The sequence below is a fragment of the Plectropomus leopardus genome, chromosome 10 (assembly GCF_026936395.1).
Source record: "Plectropomus leopardus strain MGB_pleo_1.0 chromosome 10, ASM2693639v1, whole genome shotgun sequence".
Lineage (NCBI taxonomy): Eukaryota > Metazoa > Chordata > Actinopteri > Perciformes > Serranidae > Plectropomus > Plectropomus leopardus.
In genome coordinates, this window is record NC_142185.1 from 19,945,923 (window position 1) to 19,965,901 (window position 19,979).

At 37.7% G+C, this 19,979-nt stretch overlaps 1 protein-coding gene across 4 annotated transcripts in view; it reads left to right on the forward strand.

The window, feature by feature from the left end:
• The window catches only part of itga6a (integrin, alpha 6a), a 41,841-nt gene that overhangs the window by 5,204 nt on the left and 16,658 nt on the right, over nt 1–19,979 (forward strand). For 2 of the 4 annotated variants that reach the window (XM_042494318.2, XM_042494320.2), the window contains exons 3-5: nt 5,079–5,329; nt 9,225–9,315; nt 12,035–12,387. In XM_042494318.2, the coding sequence (XP_042350252.2) occupies nt 12,206–12,387 (182 nt within the window). In that variant the 5' untranslated portion in view covers nt 5,079–5,329; nt 9,225–9,315; nt 12,035–12,205. Of the gene's footprint in view, nt 1–5,078; nt 5,330–9,224; nt 9,316–11,774; nt 11,800–12,034; nt 12,388–19,979 lie in introns of all 4 variants that reach the window. The other 2 variants (XM_088083251.1, XM_088083250.1) reach the window with 2 other exon arrangements.

Sequence of the window (19,979 nt, forward strand, 5' to 3'; positions counted from 1 at the left end):
ACAATTGAAAATACTGTGAGCAATTATCTTCCATCAAGGTTTAGTTGATGAGGTGGTTCTCTGGTCATAAAATACAAAGCATTATTCATTTCAATAACTTTTAATACTCTTCAATATCGTTTGCACAGGCAAGTTTTCTTTCACTGGAACAAAGGGGCTTTTCTCAAAGCATATGTAACCCATGCCACATTGAGTACCTGTGTGTTTGTATGTTTGAGAGTAAAATATTGAGATATCTCACAGGGAAAATGAAGCTTCAAAGTTGATTGAAATCACAAGGACGTTGCTCTAGGGAATGCACAAGTCATCAGATTTTTAGATAGTGCTCAGGGAGGATTTCATAACATAGTTCCTCAATCTCAGAGCTCACAGTCATCATCAGGATGTGCCAAAACATTCATAGCAGCAGTGTGTTGACAGGGAAACATAGTTCTCATCATACCTTTTCTTTCAGACTTTCATGAAATAGATGGCTGTTGTTGCTACTTTAAGTTCTTGACGGTCACGCCCAGCTGGTTGATTATAATTTCGATCCTCTGCTGCAGAGCAGCTGGTGTAGTGGATCTTCCCAGTGTTCAGTGACATGAAAATGATGCCAAATGACAGGACACAGATGTAAGCGGCTTTTATCATGCATTCCAAATTTACATTTATACACAAGCTTCTCTTGACTTGGCCTGTAGCTCACCAGTCAGACAGCTTTATGTTCAGCTTCTTTTCTGCATATTGCTTTATATTTGTTTATTCACATATGTATAAAAGGACAAAACATTGTACATAACAGAAACACTCCTCTTTGTCTTTTGCGCTGCTATCAATAATTTAACCTAATTTCACCCATTATTATTATTATTATTATTATTATTATATATTTGTTGGCTGCTAGAAAAAGTTGCCTCGCATTATTAGAGATGACCTAAAAAGGATCATTGCTTATTGTCAGTTTGATTTTAATTACTCAATTCAAAGTACTTGAAAGACACAATACTTGCTGACTATAATACATCTGTTATATTTGTACATAGACTACAGCAGAGTTAAGACCGAGTTACAGTTTGGAAAGTCAAAATTAGTCTCCAGTTTTTGAACTTAAGTCCTTTGTCAAGTGTGACAAAACCCAAGTCCCAAAGCCAAACTTTGAGTTTCGAGTTCTAAACAAGTCATGATGTGCTATTCATTAATTGTAATGACATTTTAAAACTACAAATATCTTAAAACAACGGTAGTATTATATTAATTTTTTTTTCCTTTTGTGATTTTTGACCTACACGCTTTGCATTCTGTGATTTATTTTTTTGTTTACTCCTGCATAATTTTTATACATGAACAAAATTATATTTGGTATAATTTTTTTGTCATCTGGCGCTCACTAATGTGACCTTAGTTCTTCATGGTTCTCACAACTGAATGGATTCTGTCAGACTGATTCAAACAAAGTGAAATAAGTGTTGACTTAATAGGAACGAATAGTGTTAACATAGGCTGGTTGAGGAAATTAAGGGAAATTACATTATCTGTGGCACAATTTTCATACTACATACTACATACATACTTTTAAATGTTTGGGTTTTGGGGAGGGCATCATTTTTTTAAAAGTCAAATGGCTTATGGCCATGTGAATCCACATTTCATTGAAGTTAAAGCCCGAGTTAGGTTGCAAATCTCAGTTGATTTTGTCAAGTGAAGTCTAGAGTCATCAACTTTGTCATGTGACTCGAGGTCACACCTGTGGATACAGTATATAAGTACTAATAGAGCAAACAATTCAGTCAAAGTTAGCAAACAAGCGAAATAAAGATTTCACACTCGTGTTGCAGACATTCTTGATATATAGGCTACAGTATATAGTAGACTCTATATAATTATGGCTTATTTCAGTCATCATCAGATTACAGCCCATACATAATTTCAGGCTCTGTGGTCCTATTCGAAAGGCTGTGAGAAAACATGTGATCTCATAAAAAGGCAACACTGGCTGTTATTGACATTTTGTCTTGAGGAATCAAAGTACACAGAACAGGAAGTCATTTTGAAAGATAACAACCCTGACATTCTCAGGAGTTATTGATCCTGAGCATCTGTTATCTTGTTTTTTGTGTGTTGCAGAAGCTCAAAAGGTGTCTTTTCAGTGACACACCATTTGCACACTGTGAGTTGAGGCCTTAGAGATGGTATCAAAAGTCAGAGTTCAATAGCAGAAATCAACATCAAGCACTTCATGACCACACCGTCTGTCTACAATGGCAATGACAGTGTTCAGTGCAAAAATTGCAGAACAATAAGCAATACAGAATCCAGAGGGGAGAGTAAACTCTTCCCACTTAGAACGGATCTTACACTGAATTTTGACCTATTTATCTATTTAGGTACAAACTGCTATCAATTTCAGGACTGTGTGAAATCCTAAATAAACCTGAAGAGATGTTCAGTGTGATCTGCATAATTCATTATGTGCAGAACAATGATAATGATGATGAGGTTTTAATGGTCTTTGCAGGAAACAACACTTCCCAGAGATTTACTGCAAACGTTGTCCTGCAGCTTTTAGTTTTTAGAATGAAAGTCATGTTTGCTTGTGTTCTGTATGGAGGGAGGGTCTATGTGTGGGCGGCCGGACAGATCATGTTCACTTTCTGAGAATAGTGTATCTCAAAAATACAATGCAGGTTCAGAATGAGGATGTTTTTGGCATTTGGTGCCCCATATTTGACCCAGCATACTGACAAATTTTTTCGACTTCTTGCTTTGTGAGAATGAGTAAAACAGACATCAGACTTATAAACCCCTCTAACTTTCACTTTTTGTTGTTCAGAAAAGGATTTATTGCCATGTAGGTTTTCACTTGCAAGGAAGTTGCTTTCTTTTCTTTTTTTTTTTTGGTGCATAAACATACAGTAAACTTTTAAAGAGGAATAAAAACGGGAAAAATATTGCAACACTCAAGGACATAACTATAGAAAAGAAAAATTACAATAAAATATGACAAAGTTACTATAAAGAAGTAATTAACATAAATAATATAACAAAATATAACATTGTAAAATAATTAAATAGTTATTAAAGTTCACAGTTTATGGATTCATTATTTATTATACTCGTATTTATACTTACATTCATGCATCTTTTTTTCCCCAAAAAGTATGATGATGATTATACAAAAGTCAATCTTAATTTAAATGCTAGTTTTTAAAAGTAAATTTACAATAGTGTATTGCATGTAATTTTACAACATATTTCCAGCAAGCTTAATTTAATTAGTATTTAACCTAAGCTATATACACCAATTGAAAGGGCATTCATTTTGGAAACTTAAAATATGCAAAAATACATGTAAAACATGTCATTACATTTATATTTTACATTTTAGTACAGTTTTCGATAAACTTATACAACTAAAGTGGTTTGAATTTTGCAAAGCTTGAAGCATGCTAATTTTGAATGCATAAAATATACAAAATAACACATAATAATAGTCTAAATATATAAAAACGTGGCTATGGTAAATGGATGTAAGGTGTTTTTCATTATCTACTGTACTCGAGGTCAACAGGAGCAGTAATGGTTTCTCGCTCAGCAGAGTGATTTGGCTGTCGGTGGATTCTCTTCGCTGATCTCCTGCTGGGTCTATTGGAGCATTCATCACCTTGGCAACTCACCCTTTTAGTCAAATCACATTACTGCAAGTTTTTCAGCTTTGGCTTAAAAGTTTAAGTACCTCCATGAAATGCTTCCAAACAAACACAATGGGAGGTTTATCCATTGTTTTCAAAATGCTTTTAAGCATTAGAACCAGACACAGAGTCAGCAAATATGAGGTGTCTATACATCCACCTCATGTGCTTCTTGCAAACATGGAAATGATTTACCAAGTGTTTCTTGACCTCTCCGTCTCAAAGGTTGAGCCTGTATACTCATGTCCGCATGGCTGCAGACATGAGTGGGGTTGTTGGAACCTCTCGGCACAGTGTTCATGATTGAGCATGTGTTTCCTAAGAATTAGTCATGGTGGCTTTTCCTCTGAGGATAAGTTATTTTTAACAACAAAGGCTTTAATGACGAGCACGGGCAGAGAATAACAATTGAAAGGAAGTGTTTAGTTTTGAGCCGATAACAGATGTAAGGTTAGAGTTTGATGCTCCAAAATGGGACAGCCTGTTATGTTTGAATTATCCATAGTCCACCAACAAACTATATTTTACACAGCAATCTTTAATATACTCAGAAAAAGAAAGACTGAACATAATTGATCCATTGCTGATGTTGAAAAAAAAAAACCTTAAAGGCATAGTTCACCTCAAAATAACAATATACATATTTTCTCTCTTACCTATAGTGTTATATATCAGTCTATATTATTTTAGTGTGAGTTGCTGAGTGGTGGATGTATTGGAGATAGAGATGTTTGCCTTCTTTCCAATATAATGAAACTAGATGGCAGCATGTTGTGCTCAAAGCACAAAAAAACAGCAATGTCTCTTTACAGAAATCATGACCCGGTTACTCAAGATAATCCAGAAACCTTGCTGTGAGCAGTTTCATGTTCGAACTATTCTTCTACTGAACTACACATACCAACCATATCACCGCGCAGTCAATAGTTTCTACACAAAACTGCTAACGACAAGGTCTGTAGATTATCTTGAGTAACCAGGTCATGATTTCTGGAAGGAGACACTGTTGAGCCAAGTGCCATCTAGTTCCATTACATTGGAGAGAAGGTCACCATCTGTACGGCCGATATCTCCAACACTGTCCCTTTAATCCTAATGTTTATGCCTTTGAATGATTTCATGGTCATCAGCAGGTTGAAACAGGTCCACTATCTCTTATTCCTATGATGTAAACGTCAAAACAACCACTGAAATAATTCAAAGACTGCTTTGTGCCTAAAAAAAACCCTCTTACTATCATGAATATCTGATCATTTTAAAAGATTGAGGTAATGGTTTTCAATAAATAAGAAAGTCGCATCTTGATTTAATCCCCCTGCTGTATAACATAATTGTCATGACATGGTGATAATACACCCTACAGGAAATTCCTTCACACTCACACAAAAATGGGTTTGCACTTTGCAGGGCCAACAAAGGAATCTCCAGAATTCCCTGTGTCATCTGCACGGCCTGCCTGAGAAAGAATTCAGAAAGGTCTGCGAGGTCTCGCTCCCTTCATTGTTGATTCAGCGGCACACACCCCCACCCAGCACCCATAAATGGAAGCAGTCCTTTGTGCGAGGGGAGTGGAGCAGATTTACTGTGGATGGTCTCCCTACAAAGGACCACGGCACTGTCACAACAGGACCAGGATCAGCTGCTCCCTCTTTCACACAGTATGATTTAACGCCGTGCTTCACACAGCCACTGATGCAGACACAACTTCTGCTTTCACTCAGCATCCATGCACCTCAGCGGCAGAGCAGAGAGAGGGCTCGCTTCTTTATTTTTTAATACAGCCAACACTAATATGACTTAATTTGCACTTTCTTTTGCTTACAAAACACGATTTCTGGTCTTATTATTGTGCTGTAGTTCCGGAAGTCCAATATTTACCTCCTTATTGCTAGAGTTCCCTGACTGGTCCATGTATTTTAGACACAGCCCAGTTGCCAGAAAAAAAAATGTTGGCAATGTACATTTCTATAAACCATGAATACGTTACATTTGTACATTTCATATGTATCATATAAATGTTTCTAAAATCATCTATTTCTAATAACATGTATGTGAGCTTACTTTTTATCAGTGAGGTGGAGGAGATGGTGGATGGCATGACACCGAGGCAAGAGGCCTACCAAGTTGCAGACCACTGTTTGAGACCAACAAACAACAAATCTGGGTGTTTTTTAGCAAGAAATTGACAGCATTTTCATTGGAGATTGTGCCACCAAACCATTTTTAAGCAAGATATCGGTGGCCTTTTCAGCTTTTACTATGCTACTAAAATGCTTTTTTGAGACATAGGTGATGTTTCCAGCAGTGACTCTGCTGGCAAAACTGGATGTTTTTAGTATTTTCAGCAGTGATTGTGCCAACACACTGTTTTTTTTTTTGAGACAGGCAGCATTTTCAGCCACAATTGTACCACCATAACTGGGTATTTTTGTTTTACAGAGACATCATTGGCATAGCAGCATCGATTGTGCCACCAATACTAGGTATTTTTTAGTAGGACACTGATGGCATTTCCATCAGTGATTGGGCCACCAAAAGTGAATGTCTTTTTAGAGACATTGCTGGTTTCCAGTGACAATTGTGCCACCAAAACAGTTTCTTTTTAGATATTGGCAGCATTTCCAGTGATGATTATGGCATGACTCTAAAACATGATCTTTACCTAATCTTAACCAAGTGGTTTTTGAACCTCAACACATTACACACAACTTTGTTGAAATGTCAAGTTTCAACCTGTCCACAACATAATAACATACAAATTAAACATATCCGTGGTTTGCAGAAACATACAATGCCAATGTTTATTCTGACAATTGGGTTGTTTAGACCATGTCATCATAGATTTTTGTGTAGAGACAGAAAAGTAAAACTCTAACCTAAGATGTAGAAAAAAACAGCATGACATGTAATCAGTTTCACTTGCCTCTTATAAGTTTGGGCATTGACTTCAGTCTATCAGAAGTCCTTCATTTAAAGCAACAACAGCCATCTGTTTTAATTTTGCACTGTGATCATTAGTATGTTCTCTTGGCACACCAGCCACAAAAATTCCTAGGCCAACTGTGCATTTTGGGCATGCTCCCTTGTCTCTCCAGTAACTTTTGGGTTTGGTTTCCTCTACCAGTGTCTGTTATGTTGACTTCATTACTGTGAAACAGAAGAAGCTGGCCCTTCTGTCTCACCAGGCTTTGAGTTTCAGAGCTTTTAAAACTTAATCATTTCAGCATGAAGGTGGTAAATGAGTGAAATTCAGCCGTTAACACTGGTACCACTCTCAGCAGCTTTAGGAAGGATGGCGTGAGTCGTCCAGATTGCATCAAAGATGTCAAATCCCCACAGCATGGCTAAATGAGCATGAAATGTGATCAAGCCTCTGTGTGCTGTAGAAATTTCATTATCAATAAGACTGGGCCTTAATTTAAGTATTACAGATGTCCTCCGCTTTAAGTAACAACATCCATCTGTTTGCATTGCATTGTAGTCATCACTATGATTTTATGCCCATGCCAGCTGTGCATATTGGGCATGTTTCCGTGCCTCTCTGATAACTTTGGGCTTTGGTTTCCTCCACCAGTCTCTGTTATGTTGACTTCATCGCTGTGAAACTCGAGGAGCTGACCCTCCTGTCTCACCAGATTTCAAAGCTTTTAAAATCTAATAATTTTAGCATGACGGTGGCAAATCGGTGAAATCCTATCAACAATAATTAACATTTATCTGTCAACCAAATCCAAACAAAACTTGTGTTCACATATGATATTAAAAGTTTGTACATTACAATGGCTGTAATTTCAGGGCTTTGTCCAACTATAAAACTCCCATCGCAGTAGCTAATGACATAAAATATTCTATTACTTTAAGTATACTTTTTTTTAGACAGACAAAGCCAATTGACAACATGCTGCTATTGTGAAAAATCAATTATTTAGTAAAATATGTTCAGGAAAGAGATTTTTTGTAATTAAAACATTTGACAATAAAATGTTTTAGTCAAAGCATTTCTTCCTAACTTTAAAGTTTAAAGCATACTGTGAAGAAGCCACTGTTGTTAATGTTATTAAGACTTATATAGCATGAGCAATATTTTATAGTAATCAAAGCTGTGGAATATCTTTGTAACAGCATTAGAAAAAGGCTCTGATTCTCTACCCACGAACGAAACTTAATATCTTCACCAGCAATTTGACCAGGGGGCCACACAGACCTTTCTCAAGTCATTTTGTTCGTACAAAAGTGCCGCTAATCTGTGAAGAAAGGCCTCGTCACCTGCAGGGGTCCACCTGTTTGACCTGCATCATCTCTCCGGTTTCTCTATTCCCACTGACCCGAGACAATATGAGGCTGGGCAGCCTCCCCTTCTCTCGCAGCTCGTGTTACACAACCACCCAGGGCAAAAGTGGACATGAAAGTGCTGTTTGTGTGGTTGGGTGAAACCAGGTAAAGGCACCTTTTGGCTCAAAGGGACACGCACAGACCGTACTCTGCAAGCAATTTAAGAAACTGAATGTTTGTTTTTTAGATTTGTTAATATAAGGTTATAGCACTAATAGGTATTTATACTTACTTACATTTGTCTTTTCTCCATACTGTCCTGATAAAAATAAATATAAATGTATTGCAAATTGGCCAAGGCTATATGTGCTATAGCATGCCTTATATGATCTGTGTCTGTCCTTGGGACGGGAATCACCAGAGGCCCCATGATCTGATATCACCAGAAAATTTGAACCACAACACAATATATGTTTTTTTGAAATTTTAATTGTTTTGCAATATGCTGATTATTACAGTGACATATATTGCAAAATTTTACCCTTTTTCAACTGCAATTTATTTTCCAAAAGGAAACTTTTTCAAAATCTGTTTTATCTATATAGTTAAAGTTCTGAGTCTGTTCATCTCTTTTCAGTCATTTTTATTGCAGCAAAGTATATCTAGCGGACTGAGAAAGCAGTTAATTTTATTGTTTTAGTAGGCTACAAAAAGTTTACTTTGTATTTGCAATATTAATAGTTTATAGAATAAAAAATGGTACTTGGGGGCCATGTATCAATACAATATTACCATGCAAAATATTGGAATACTATGGTGTATTGATTTGTTCCCAGTTGCATGAATGAGGCGACGTATCTTTATCAATGAAAGAGTTATTATTATCAGTAGTAGAAGAGGTCACTGGACTGAGTACGTCAGTGAAGAAGCTTGTGATGTGTTAAGATCTCAAGCATCTGTCACCAAACCCACAGCAACAGAGATGCCATTCACATATCTTACACCAGAAACACCCAAGTCATTTGCTGCAATTAGGAATGTGGTTAGGACCCTCAGCCGCTGCCTGCCTGCTTGCCAACACACACACACACACACACACACACACACACACACACACACACACACACACACACACACACACACAATGCCCACATTGTGTTGTGTTCTGCTAAGGGATTGTGGCCCAGTCTGGTTCAAACTTCACACCAGCATCAAACACGGACAGATACATTGATAAAAGTGAGCGGGCGATACAATGAAGCTGTTTTATGTTTCCTGCAGGTTTGGACGACAACAAAGCTGCCGGCTCGTATCACTGCTGCTGGTGGGTGGAAACATCAAACACCTTGTATGCTTTTCAGGAACTATGAAGGTGATCCTTAAAGAGAGTTTTTGGAGCCGCTTTGTAAAAGATTTTTTTTTTAAAGGAACAGTTCACCCCTAAATTAAAAATGCATTTTTTTTCTTGTGCTATTTATAAATTTAGATTGTTTTAGTGTGAGTTGGATAGTGTTGGAGATATCGGCTATAGAGATGTCTGCATTTTTCAACATTTAAAGAACTCAACAGCAATGTCTTTTTCCAGAAATCATCACCCAGTTACTCAAAATAATCCATAGACCTCGTTGTAAGCAGTTTCATGGAGGAACTATTTTCTTTCTACCAAACTACAGTTACCAACCCTATCACCCAAGCCCCCAGGAAGGGTAATGACATAGTGGACAAACCATTGAATTAAAACCTCCGGATGAGTCACGTTATGCTGTTGGTCCCAAAAAGACTTTTTCCCATAGCCTTATAATGTGAAATAGACTTCTGTAAATCTGTGGATACTTGGTTTTGAGCGTCATGACTCCCGAAAAATGGCTCGTTTCACTATCAGGTTTTGATCCATTTGTTGTAAAGTCTGTGGGGGAGAACTAGACCGGAACTTGGCTGGCGAAAGTCTGGTGTTCTTGCTATATGGGTGTGGAAGATCTGAGTAATTTTATACCCAGGAAATCAATTTTTTTGGCTTCATGCACCATTTAGCTACTTTTACAGGAATGAACGGGGCCCCGCCTCTGATATTATAGCCAATTCTATTTATACATCTATCGTATCACCATGCATATGGAAGCGTGCATCTACTCATGGACAAGAAGCTCGTGTTCATAACAGCGCAACAGTAACGGTGTCCTCCTCAGCTGAGTTGTAATGTTAGCTAGCTCAGTGGTGCTAGGTGAGCTAGCAGTAGATGCACGCTTCCTTCTGTGCAGTGATAGGGTTGGCAGGTGTAGTTTGGTAGATAAATAAATGTTTGTACACGAAACTGCTCATAACTAGGTCTGTGTATTATCTTGAGTAATGATTGAGTCATGATTTCTGGAAAGAGGCATTGCTCCTGAGTTTTAGTACTTTTTTTGCTGCTTTGAGCACCGCAGGCCCAGTGCCATCTGGTTCCATTATATTCAAGAGAAGGAAGATATCTCTAAGGCTGATATCTCTAACACTCAGAAACTCACACCTATACAATCTAGACTGATAAATAATGCTACGGGTAACAGGAAATATGTTTCTTTTTTTTGTTAACTTTCCCTTAAAATATGCATGAGCAATAAACATGACATCACCAAAACTACAAAGATAAGCTTTTGACATGAAATCAGTGTTTGGATGTCCTGAGGTGACTGAAGATCTCAGATGTGTTTCATTAACACAAACCCACAAAACCTTTTCTGTATAGTTATTACTTATTAATGAACATGGTCCATAGCAGGTGCTACTAATGAAAGGATGCATTAATATTTTATTATCTTTTTTTCTGCAATCAGCTGATTAGAATATATTGTCCATGTTGTAGTACAGTAAATCAAGGTTTTTCCAGTAAATTCCAACAGTTTCAAAGATAGTTCATCCTCTTAATGACCTGCAGCAGGTTGTCTCCTTGTCTGAATTTGGAAGGTTTGTTTGTCCAGCTGACTGAAACACTTGCTGTTTATCAGCCTCCACCCAACTGAAATAGCAAAACAAACGTTATTACAGTGTCCTTAGCTCTGTCATTTTTCACCTTATATATTACAGGTAAATTCTAAAAATACTGTATAAGAGATCATAGCCTTTATAGCAAAGGTTACTTGATATAATTCAGATTTTATAGGCCTATCATAGCTTAATTTCAGTGGTAAATATTACTGTGTTTTTGACTCTTTGCATAAGGCATTCAAAAGGGAAAAAAGAAAACTGGCCCACGAGTTTAAATTGTCATATATAGTTTGATATACTGGTTGATACTGGGTTGAGACTGGTTCTAATGTATCTCAACCATCTCTGGCAGCATTTGTAGGTAAAAAATCAGCAACTCTGGCATTTAAGAGAACAGTTTGTTTTATCTCCTGAGCTAGCAGAATTTTATATTGATACATGTATCTCATGTGCACAGAAGATTAGGGCTACATGTGAAAAAAATGTATTTTACTAATAAGTTAAAAGTCACAATTCTGCGTTAATCTCAGATTTATGATCTTAAATTCAGAAATCAAATATATTTTTCACATGTGTCCCTGATATTATTTCGTACACCTTTAAGCAGAAAATAATTTGATTGATAAATAAGTCAATGCATTTTAAAAGGCGCATTTCATATTTGTTTAAGTGTTTGAGCAAAATCAAACAAATACAAGTATATCATTCTGTCACCATGTCTGCTGATTGAATGACACCTTTAATTTCCTCAGTCAAAAGTTCTAAACCTATGACCTTTTCAGTAAAGCAAAGTGAGGATATGCAGTTGTGTTTTTGAATTATGATGTGTGATTTATTCTAATATGTTTTTTGTTTGTTTATTTGTAGGAGAATGACCTCAAGTTTTTAAGAGGTGTGTTAGAACTGTTTGTAGCTCCTCCCATAATGCAGATATACGCAAAAAGTATACCTCTATTCAGAATCAAAGTGGAGGGCTGAAACCTGTCATACAAGGATTAAATTATAGAAAACAACTAAATTCACTGCCTTTTTAAAGGCATGTAATCATAGCCCACCTCAAATTTAGATGATCCAAAACAAAAACAAAAACCTGACTGTCCTTTTTTTCTTTAACGGCTTCATATCAGTGGTGCTGTTCGCCCTGGTGACCGGAGGGGGCGCTGTGGAGCGCAGAGCCCGCCGGGTGAAGCTCCAGCAGCGGCCGCCTCCAGTCAAACGGCACCGGGCAGAGCGGAGAGGAGCAGCGGGGTCAGCGGCTCTTAACTTTGGACTACTACACACATCTGGACTGCGCTGCAATGCTGCTGCTGCAGGGAGGACCCTCTGCTGTTTATGCACTTTTATTTTTACTCCTGGAGCCAACTTTGGTGGTCGCCTTCAACCTGGACACCAGTCATGTCATCAGGAAAGACGGAGAGCCGGGGAGCCTGTTCGGGTTTTCTCTGGCCATGCACCGGCAACTCAACCCAGATAAGCGCATGTGAGTGATATCTTTATTACTGTACACCTTTACTGCTCTGGTTGCTTTCATCTTTCATCTTTCATCTACTGTTTTATCAAAGTGCACCTGACGAGACAGGTTCAAGTCAGTGTTAACTTTTAACTATTAATATCCTGAATTTATTTCTGTCTAAAATAAGTTTATCCTGGGCAGGAAACACCTTGTAATTCGGGGGTGTTGCCTCTGCAATACTAATTAATTTATTTTCAGCCGTTGCTTGCGGTGTCAGGCATTGCTGCAACATATAAAAGTTACTGTAGGATCTATCTACCAAAGCCCTGTTGCTTGTCGTGTTTTGTTCTACTTGTCAATAGAAGTCTCCCTGTGGTGCTTTGAATATAAAACGGTGAGGAGCCTTAAAGACAACAAGTGCATAAACAATGGTTATCGCTGTGATGCAAATGTGGGTCACACTGTAGGGGCACTGAGAGGAGAGGTGTAATGTTGCATCTGTTGGTCGATCAATCAGTTATAATATATTGATAACTGGCTGATCATTGAAGATATTCTCTGGTGATATTTTGTGGATTTGAAGCTTAAATTCTTATATTGACTAAGGGACTGTTCATTATATATCAGAGGAGGGGGTTGGCTGCGGTATGACTTTCTTTTCTTTCTTTTTTAAAAAAATCTTCACACCAAATGTAAAAAAATCATGACCACCCCCTCTACCATTTTTAGAAAAATATTCACACCAAATGTATTGGAGCCAATGCAACAAGCAAATAGCACCGGAGTGAGATTTATCGCCGAAACAGACAGCTATTTTCTTAAGCAAAATGCAAGTCCTCCTTGAAAAAAATATGTGATGTGAAATTTGATGATTCTGGCTATGATAATTGGTGTTATTTTGTCAGTTATTAAAGAAAAAATAATATTTTAAACTTGACAGTGAGATTTGGGGTTCAGTGGGTATTTAAAATACAAAAACCAACAATTTTAAGTTGTATGTCCCTCCCCTAAGCCAAAATAAAAAAACACAGACCCCCCACAGTGCTGAAAATTTTTTTTGACTTGCTTCCCCTGTTTTGCATCACTTCCTACCCCCGTACACAAATATTCATAGAATGAAAATGAAATAGTTGCTATTTAAACTTTCAGTGTACGTGTTACATTTAGATTTTTCCTGTTATTTGCGGGGTGCTGTGTACAACTGTTAAAGTATGGACTAAGCAGGTGTATTTCCACACTGCGGTTTTACCAGTAAAGTGTGACTTATTAACAGTAATGACAACCTAATTGAATGTTGATGTCAAGCTGACTACTGCATCTTGTTCTCACATCAGTTCTCAGAAAGGTTTGCAGCTTGTGTCAAAATAAGAGTAAACACTAAACTGTTAAGTGTTTACTCAATGGAGCATTTCAGAGAATTTTATTTATATTACCGTGCATACACTACAGAAAAGATGTCCTTTGGCCAGGCCTGAGGATGCAGAGAAGTGTGAGTCAGTGTAGTGAGCCCGATCAACATGCCACACAAAGTATAACAGGGTGAAGTGATGGGGGGGGTGGGGGTGGCATGTCAAAGCCTGTGAGGCTGCATACAGGATCTACTGTGATATCCACCAGTAAGCAGGACCCTGCAGCAGCATGCTGAGAAACATAGATCGCGGATAAGAAGCCCTGATAACATGACTTGGAGAGATTTCCCAAAGATCACAGAGATTAGGCTTAACTTGTGGAATTTTATCTAACTAGTGTTTTGGCTATTGTGCAAAGACTCAGCTCATTGTATAGTGAATGTACTGGTCATGCAAACCATCTAAATATATGTTTTTTTATAAGAATTTATTTATCCACAAAGAAGCTTGCATTTGAAAAAGGGGCATCTCTACATTTAGTGTAAAGAGAGTGAAAGATATATTTGTTTGGCAAACAGAGGCTCGAAATGTGACACTGGCCTGATAGTTTGTTTTCAGCCAGTAAAAGTAAAAGGCGAGTGAAGATTCACCTCACTTATATGCTGACCTATATAGGAAGCTGCTCCAGTTTTAGCAAACATACCCCACAAAAATGTGTGCATGCAGAAGCTGCTTCTCATGAACACAGACAATCAGCATTATTGCATCTGTTTGGTTTTTTGGCATTTGATTAAGTTAAAACTCAAGATTTAAAAGTAATTGAAGGCACCATTAATTGTTTAATTGAAAGACTTTAAGCGGCGACATTGTTGATAGTAGTTTTTCAGGGAAAATGCTAAAAAATAATGTTGATTCTAACCTCTCAGATGTGACGATTTACTGCCTTTTTGGTCATATTTGATAGTAAACCAAATATTTTGGAATTTTGAACTTTGGTTTGGACAAAACAAGAACTCTGCAGGTATCATGTTGGGCTCTGTGAATGGGCATTTATAACATTTTATAGGCTTAACAACACTAGCCTTACCTAAAGATAATTTTTTATTACTGTAACAAATCATTTGTTCTATAGAATATTAAAAAAATTGAAAAAAATGACTGTCACAAAGACCTAAGTGACACCATCAGATGCTCTCGTTGTCTGACCAATGGTCCCAAACTTAGAAATACTCAGTTTATGATCCCACTTGACAAAGAAAAGCAACAAATCCTCATGATTAAGAATCTTGAATTAGAGAAGGTTTGGTACTTTTACTTAAAAAGTGGCTCCAATGATTAATAAATGATTATAAATCGTTTCCATTCAATCCCCTGTTTCTACCAGTTCTCTGACTTATGAATAAATAAGTAATTGTTTTAGCTCCACTGGCAATTAATTGCTTAAAAAACAACGTGGTAATATTATTTTTTTTCCATCATGAACCCTATTTTTACATGTTTTTTGTGTCTAAGTGACTCAGGGAGACAACATGTCTTTTAAGTTGGTCTAGTAGTGAGCGATACTGCTGTAGCCACCAGCAGCAAAATGGATGGCAATGTAACCATTTGGGCAATAAGCACTGACAATGTATGTCCACTAAAAGTGGTTGTTTTAGTCACTGACAGACTCACATTGTCCATACAAGTATCTGCCAACATTATGAAAAAGTCTCAACCAGAGATAAATCTTTTTGCTAAATAGTAAGATCCATTTTGTTAAACTAGAAACAACCTTGAAATCGCCAATGCCAAACCCATAAGACTCCTTTTAAACGAACAGTAATGTGTATAGACAGCGTATTTTCACAGATAACTGGGTGATTTAAGGGTTACTTTCAACCAAGCCAGAGCTGGTGATTGTTGGAACAGTTAAAAGATGAACGCAGGCAGTTTTTCTGAGTTTTATTTTGTTGTCGACTTTGAGTGAAGTATGTTTTTTGATGTTAAAATTCATATTTTTATCTAAATGGAGTCTGGTTGGTTTGGCGATGATGATCTCAGGGCTGTTTCTGGTTAAACAAAAAGGATTTGAACCTTGTACATAAAGATCTGTCTCTGTAGGGATCCTTTCTATAAAATTGATAGACACTTTTAAAAAACTGAGACTATTTCGAGCCTTCACTTTTAGTGGACATACACTGATGGTGGGAAAATGCCTGAGGGATTGAAACCTATTTTGCAGCTGCATCTGTAGCGTTCTTGCTCAATATTGCACCATTCTCAAAAGTTGTTGTTCCCATGACTCACTTAAAAAACAAAAACATGAGAAAATAAGGTTCAGGTTGAAAAGTACCAACGTCAGCCTTTAACAACAAAATATATTGATAATGCAGTCAATCGTTAGTTGCAGCCCTTAATATGATTGTCTGCTTTGTTTTCCTCTCACATCCTGTTTGAAAACAAGGCAACTATAAAAAACTTAAAATTTCCTTTGTTGAAAACGCATTGTGTCTGTGTTACAGTATAGAAAATCTGCACGTTATTGTAACTGACAGCAGCTCCCTTTCCATGCTGGACTATGATCTCAGCTCCAGATCCTCATGTGACCCTGAGATTATCAGCCAGACGAGTCAAGTGAAAGCTCAGCGGAGCACACAGAAGTCAGTAACAGCACCTTCCAACTTAAAGCTGAAACATGTTTCTGATGATCACTAGCAGCTGTAAAACTCTACTGGCTGTCACTGCGTACATTAATGTGATTGGAATAAATCATATGTGAAAAGAGGGGCGTAAAAATTTAATATGTTTGCAACCAGTGTGACTAGATAGATTAAATTCTTCTTATGGTAAACCCAAACTGGCCTTTCATCCCGTCAGAACTGAGAGCCAAATCTTCCCCACTTTACTGCAATTAAAAACAAATTAAAGTGATTTGTTAGTCATATTGTTTACAACCATTTATGAAACTCTCTCCATGTTGTTCCCCTAATGGGTTCATTAAAAGCACAACTTAGCTTCCTGCAGTGTTTATGATGTTATAACATATTTATTCTCTCTTTGGTTTATGATGAGCGGAAGAAACAAGGAGATTAATGTTTCAACATAAGACTGAACATAATGTGGCGTCTTGCAAAAAGGCAACTGGATGCCTTGGTCATGAATAATGTGTTGGTTAATGATGGAGGTTATAACATCCTCCGAATGAAACTAGAGAAAAAGGACATTTGACTGGACATGCACGGCCATCTGTGCATATGTAACCTGATAGATTTAACGCATCAGTGAATCATCAGTCGCAACATTCCTGTTGAACTTCACACTGAAGTTTTAAAGAGATTGTGTAGCCCAGAAAAGGGTTAATAAACAGTCAAAACAGGTGACTTATTGTTGGTTTAAATCTTAATTCTTTACTTGAAATTGATCTGAATCTGTATTGAATATTCATCTCTTCTGTAATGCATATCCAGCCAATCACAGGTCAGCACCAATCAAAGTGCGCACGTGTGTGTGTGTGTGTGTGTGTGTGTGTGTGTGTGTGACAGAGAGAGAGAGAGTGTGTAAACTGAAACAGTTAGAACAGCTGCAGTTGTCCTTGTGGCTTTGAGTGCACAGCTGTGAGAACACTGGACCACATCTGTTAACAAAGACCAGTGAGATCACTGTGTAAACCCACACCAGTCACTGTGTGTTCCCATTTACACCACACTGATAGACACGCTGCATGATGGGATGTTTCTAACAGTTGTAGTGCGTGCTGACTGTAAAGAATATAACCTGCAGCTTTAGTTGGGTCCCACTCTTGTCAGGACAACTTGATGTTCCCAGTATAATGTCTCTGATGTTTATCTGTAGCTACATCTCAAGCAAACATTGCATTGATTTCTGCTGCAGAATGCGAGATAAAATAAAAGAACTGAGTCTTTTTCCAAACCGAAAAACTAGTGTCTGCTAGATAGGCGTGTTGCATGTAAATGTCAATGTTAGCCTGCAGTTACTTGCTAAATTCTACAACTGTCACTTTCCAGAGTCGCTGTTGGTGGTGTTTTCCTTCACCTGTGTTACTGAATCTCCAGCAGTGTCCTACGTTAACACCTGTGAAATCTTAATAGGGCTGCAACTGTGCCCCTCGGAAACTGTTGACAGGACACCTCAAACAGCAAACAAGGTCAATTATGAATCTTTGTATCATAAATTTGGGATCCATAGATGTTGTAAAAAAAGCTTTTCAAAATCTGCGATGTCATCACAATGTGAGGTCTGTGAGACATGTCGGAACTCGTGGGCAGAGCAGGACAACTGGCAGGATGGTTGTGATGTTTTGACGATGTGTTAGGCGTGGGAGCCACCGCCTGGGATTTAAAAAGCAGCTGATAAGCGTTAGCAGCTAATCAAAAGAAGAAAAACAGCGGTTTTGTCAGCATATTGAGAAAACAATGTGGTCCGGCAACTCCTTACCCTCTGAGCAGAGGACAAGATCGGCGGCTCTGTGTCAGGGACTGTAAATGATTGTTATTGCCGTGTTATGCCGTTGTTACTGTTACGAAAGTGCTGCTGTCACTCGAGGCCAATGCTGTTGTGTTAAACATCGCTTGTGAAAGCTTGACAGGCCTCCTGTGCCGAGTTACAGGTGCTTATGGAAGATCAGACAGTGGCTGTTTTTAGGGAGGAGTTTAGCGAAGGGTCAAATATTTTCATTAAAGATGAATTTCTGATTATCTCAAGTATTCATTTTGTCAATAAGATGTCATTAAATAGTGTGAAATTCCTGTTGAAATATCCCAGCTGAAGATAATCTAGTCCAATAGCTTGTTCTGTCGTATTTGAAACCTGAAGATATTCTGTCTGCTATCATCTATCACACAGAGAGCACCAAATCCTGATACAAGAATCTGGAACCAGCAAATGTTTGGCATTACTGCTTAGAAAATGACTAAAATGATCTGTTGATCATCAAAATGTATACTGATTAGTTTTCTGTGGATCGACTAAATCAATTGCTGCTCTGAATCTAAAGCAATCCCACTGAATGTGTTGGTTTAACACTGAGGCTGTAGATTGCAGTGGAGTTGTGTTGGAAAATGTTATCTAAATGGTATCTAATATAAAATGATAACGTCGTCAGTGTGTCTAGTGTTCTGCAGTTCGTGCAGGGCTAAACCACCGTAGGTCAACAGCTGAAATGTCAAACTGAAGCTGTCCCTGTAGAGGCTCTTGTTTGTATTTGCATGTCACTGCTTTGTTTGAGGAGAAGGCTTGCAGTTTGGTCTTCAGTCTGACATCAGACCTCCTCGGGAGAGTCCTTGTTTAACAAATGAGGAGCCACGGGGCCGTGGTACAGATCAATGACTTACAGAGGGAAGTGAAGAGTCACAGGGAGAAAAAAAGGGTGGAGAGGATTTCCTCTCTGTTCTTTGAGAAATTTCCTTCACAGAAAATAGGCCGGTCAGCTCACATGCTATTGTGCTGCTTACCATTGTGACATGCGTTATGTGCTTTATCTTTTTTCACTCCAAATCACATTAAAGCAAATTTCATACAAAAGATGAAATTTCTTATTTCAGTATTCTTGGCAATAATGCTAATTATACTTAAGACGCAGCACACAGATTTTTTTTTTCTGTGTTGAAAAATTGATTTGCACTAAAGTGATTGATGAATCCATTTGTCTGAAGTTTTCAGGGGGTTACAGCTGATGTTTTCAGAAGTGGCAGAATAGTTATAAGTCTTTTGGCAAAAGCCCAAGTCAAGCTAAAATCTCAAGTCTCAATAAGTACATTGCAAGTCAGTTCAACGTCACATCTCAGAATTGTGTGTTGATAGTTAAGATAAATTTGAGTTGTTAAATAGCCATGACACACGGTCTCTTAATTTAATATACAGTATGAAAATAGTCATAGTGTGTTGCTATGTTCTGTCATTTGTTTTATATAACAAGCCAGCTTTATACTTTAAAAAGTCACCTGGAGATGGTGTCTTTAACCAACTGATGGAGCTAAATTACATTTGCTTAATTAGCTAGCCAGCTACAGCTGATAAATCTGCCAGTTTTCATCTCGGCTGACAAATTTGGTGGTCACAAGCTGTAAATGGAAAGCCTGCTTATGTTACTTTCTGTCAGAAATGAAGGACCCATTGTTGAAAAATGACTTAGGAATTTAAGTGTTAAACATGTCTCAATTTTTATTGTAAAGTGCTCGAGTGCTGTTCAAGAATACCTGTTAATTTATTAATAGACTTTAAGTAGTTTAACACCCAAATAAAAGGACAATTTTCCCAGAAATAATTTCTTCT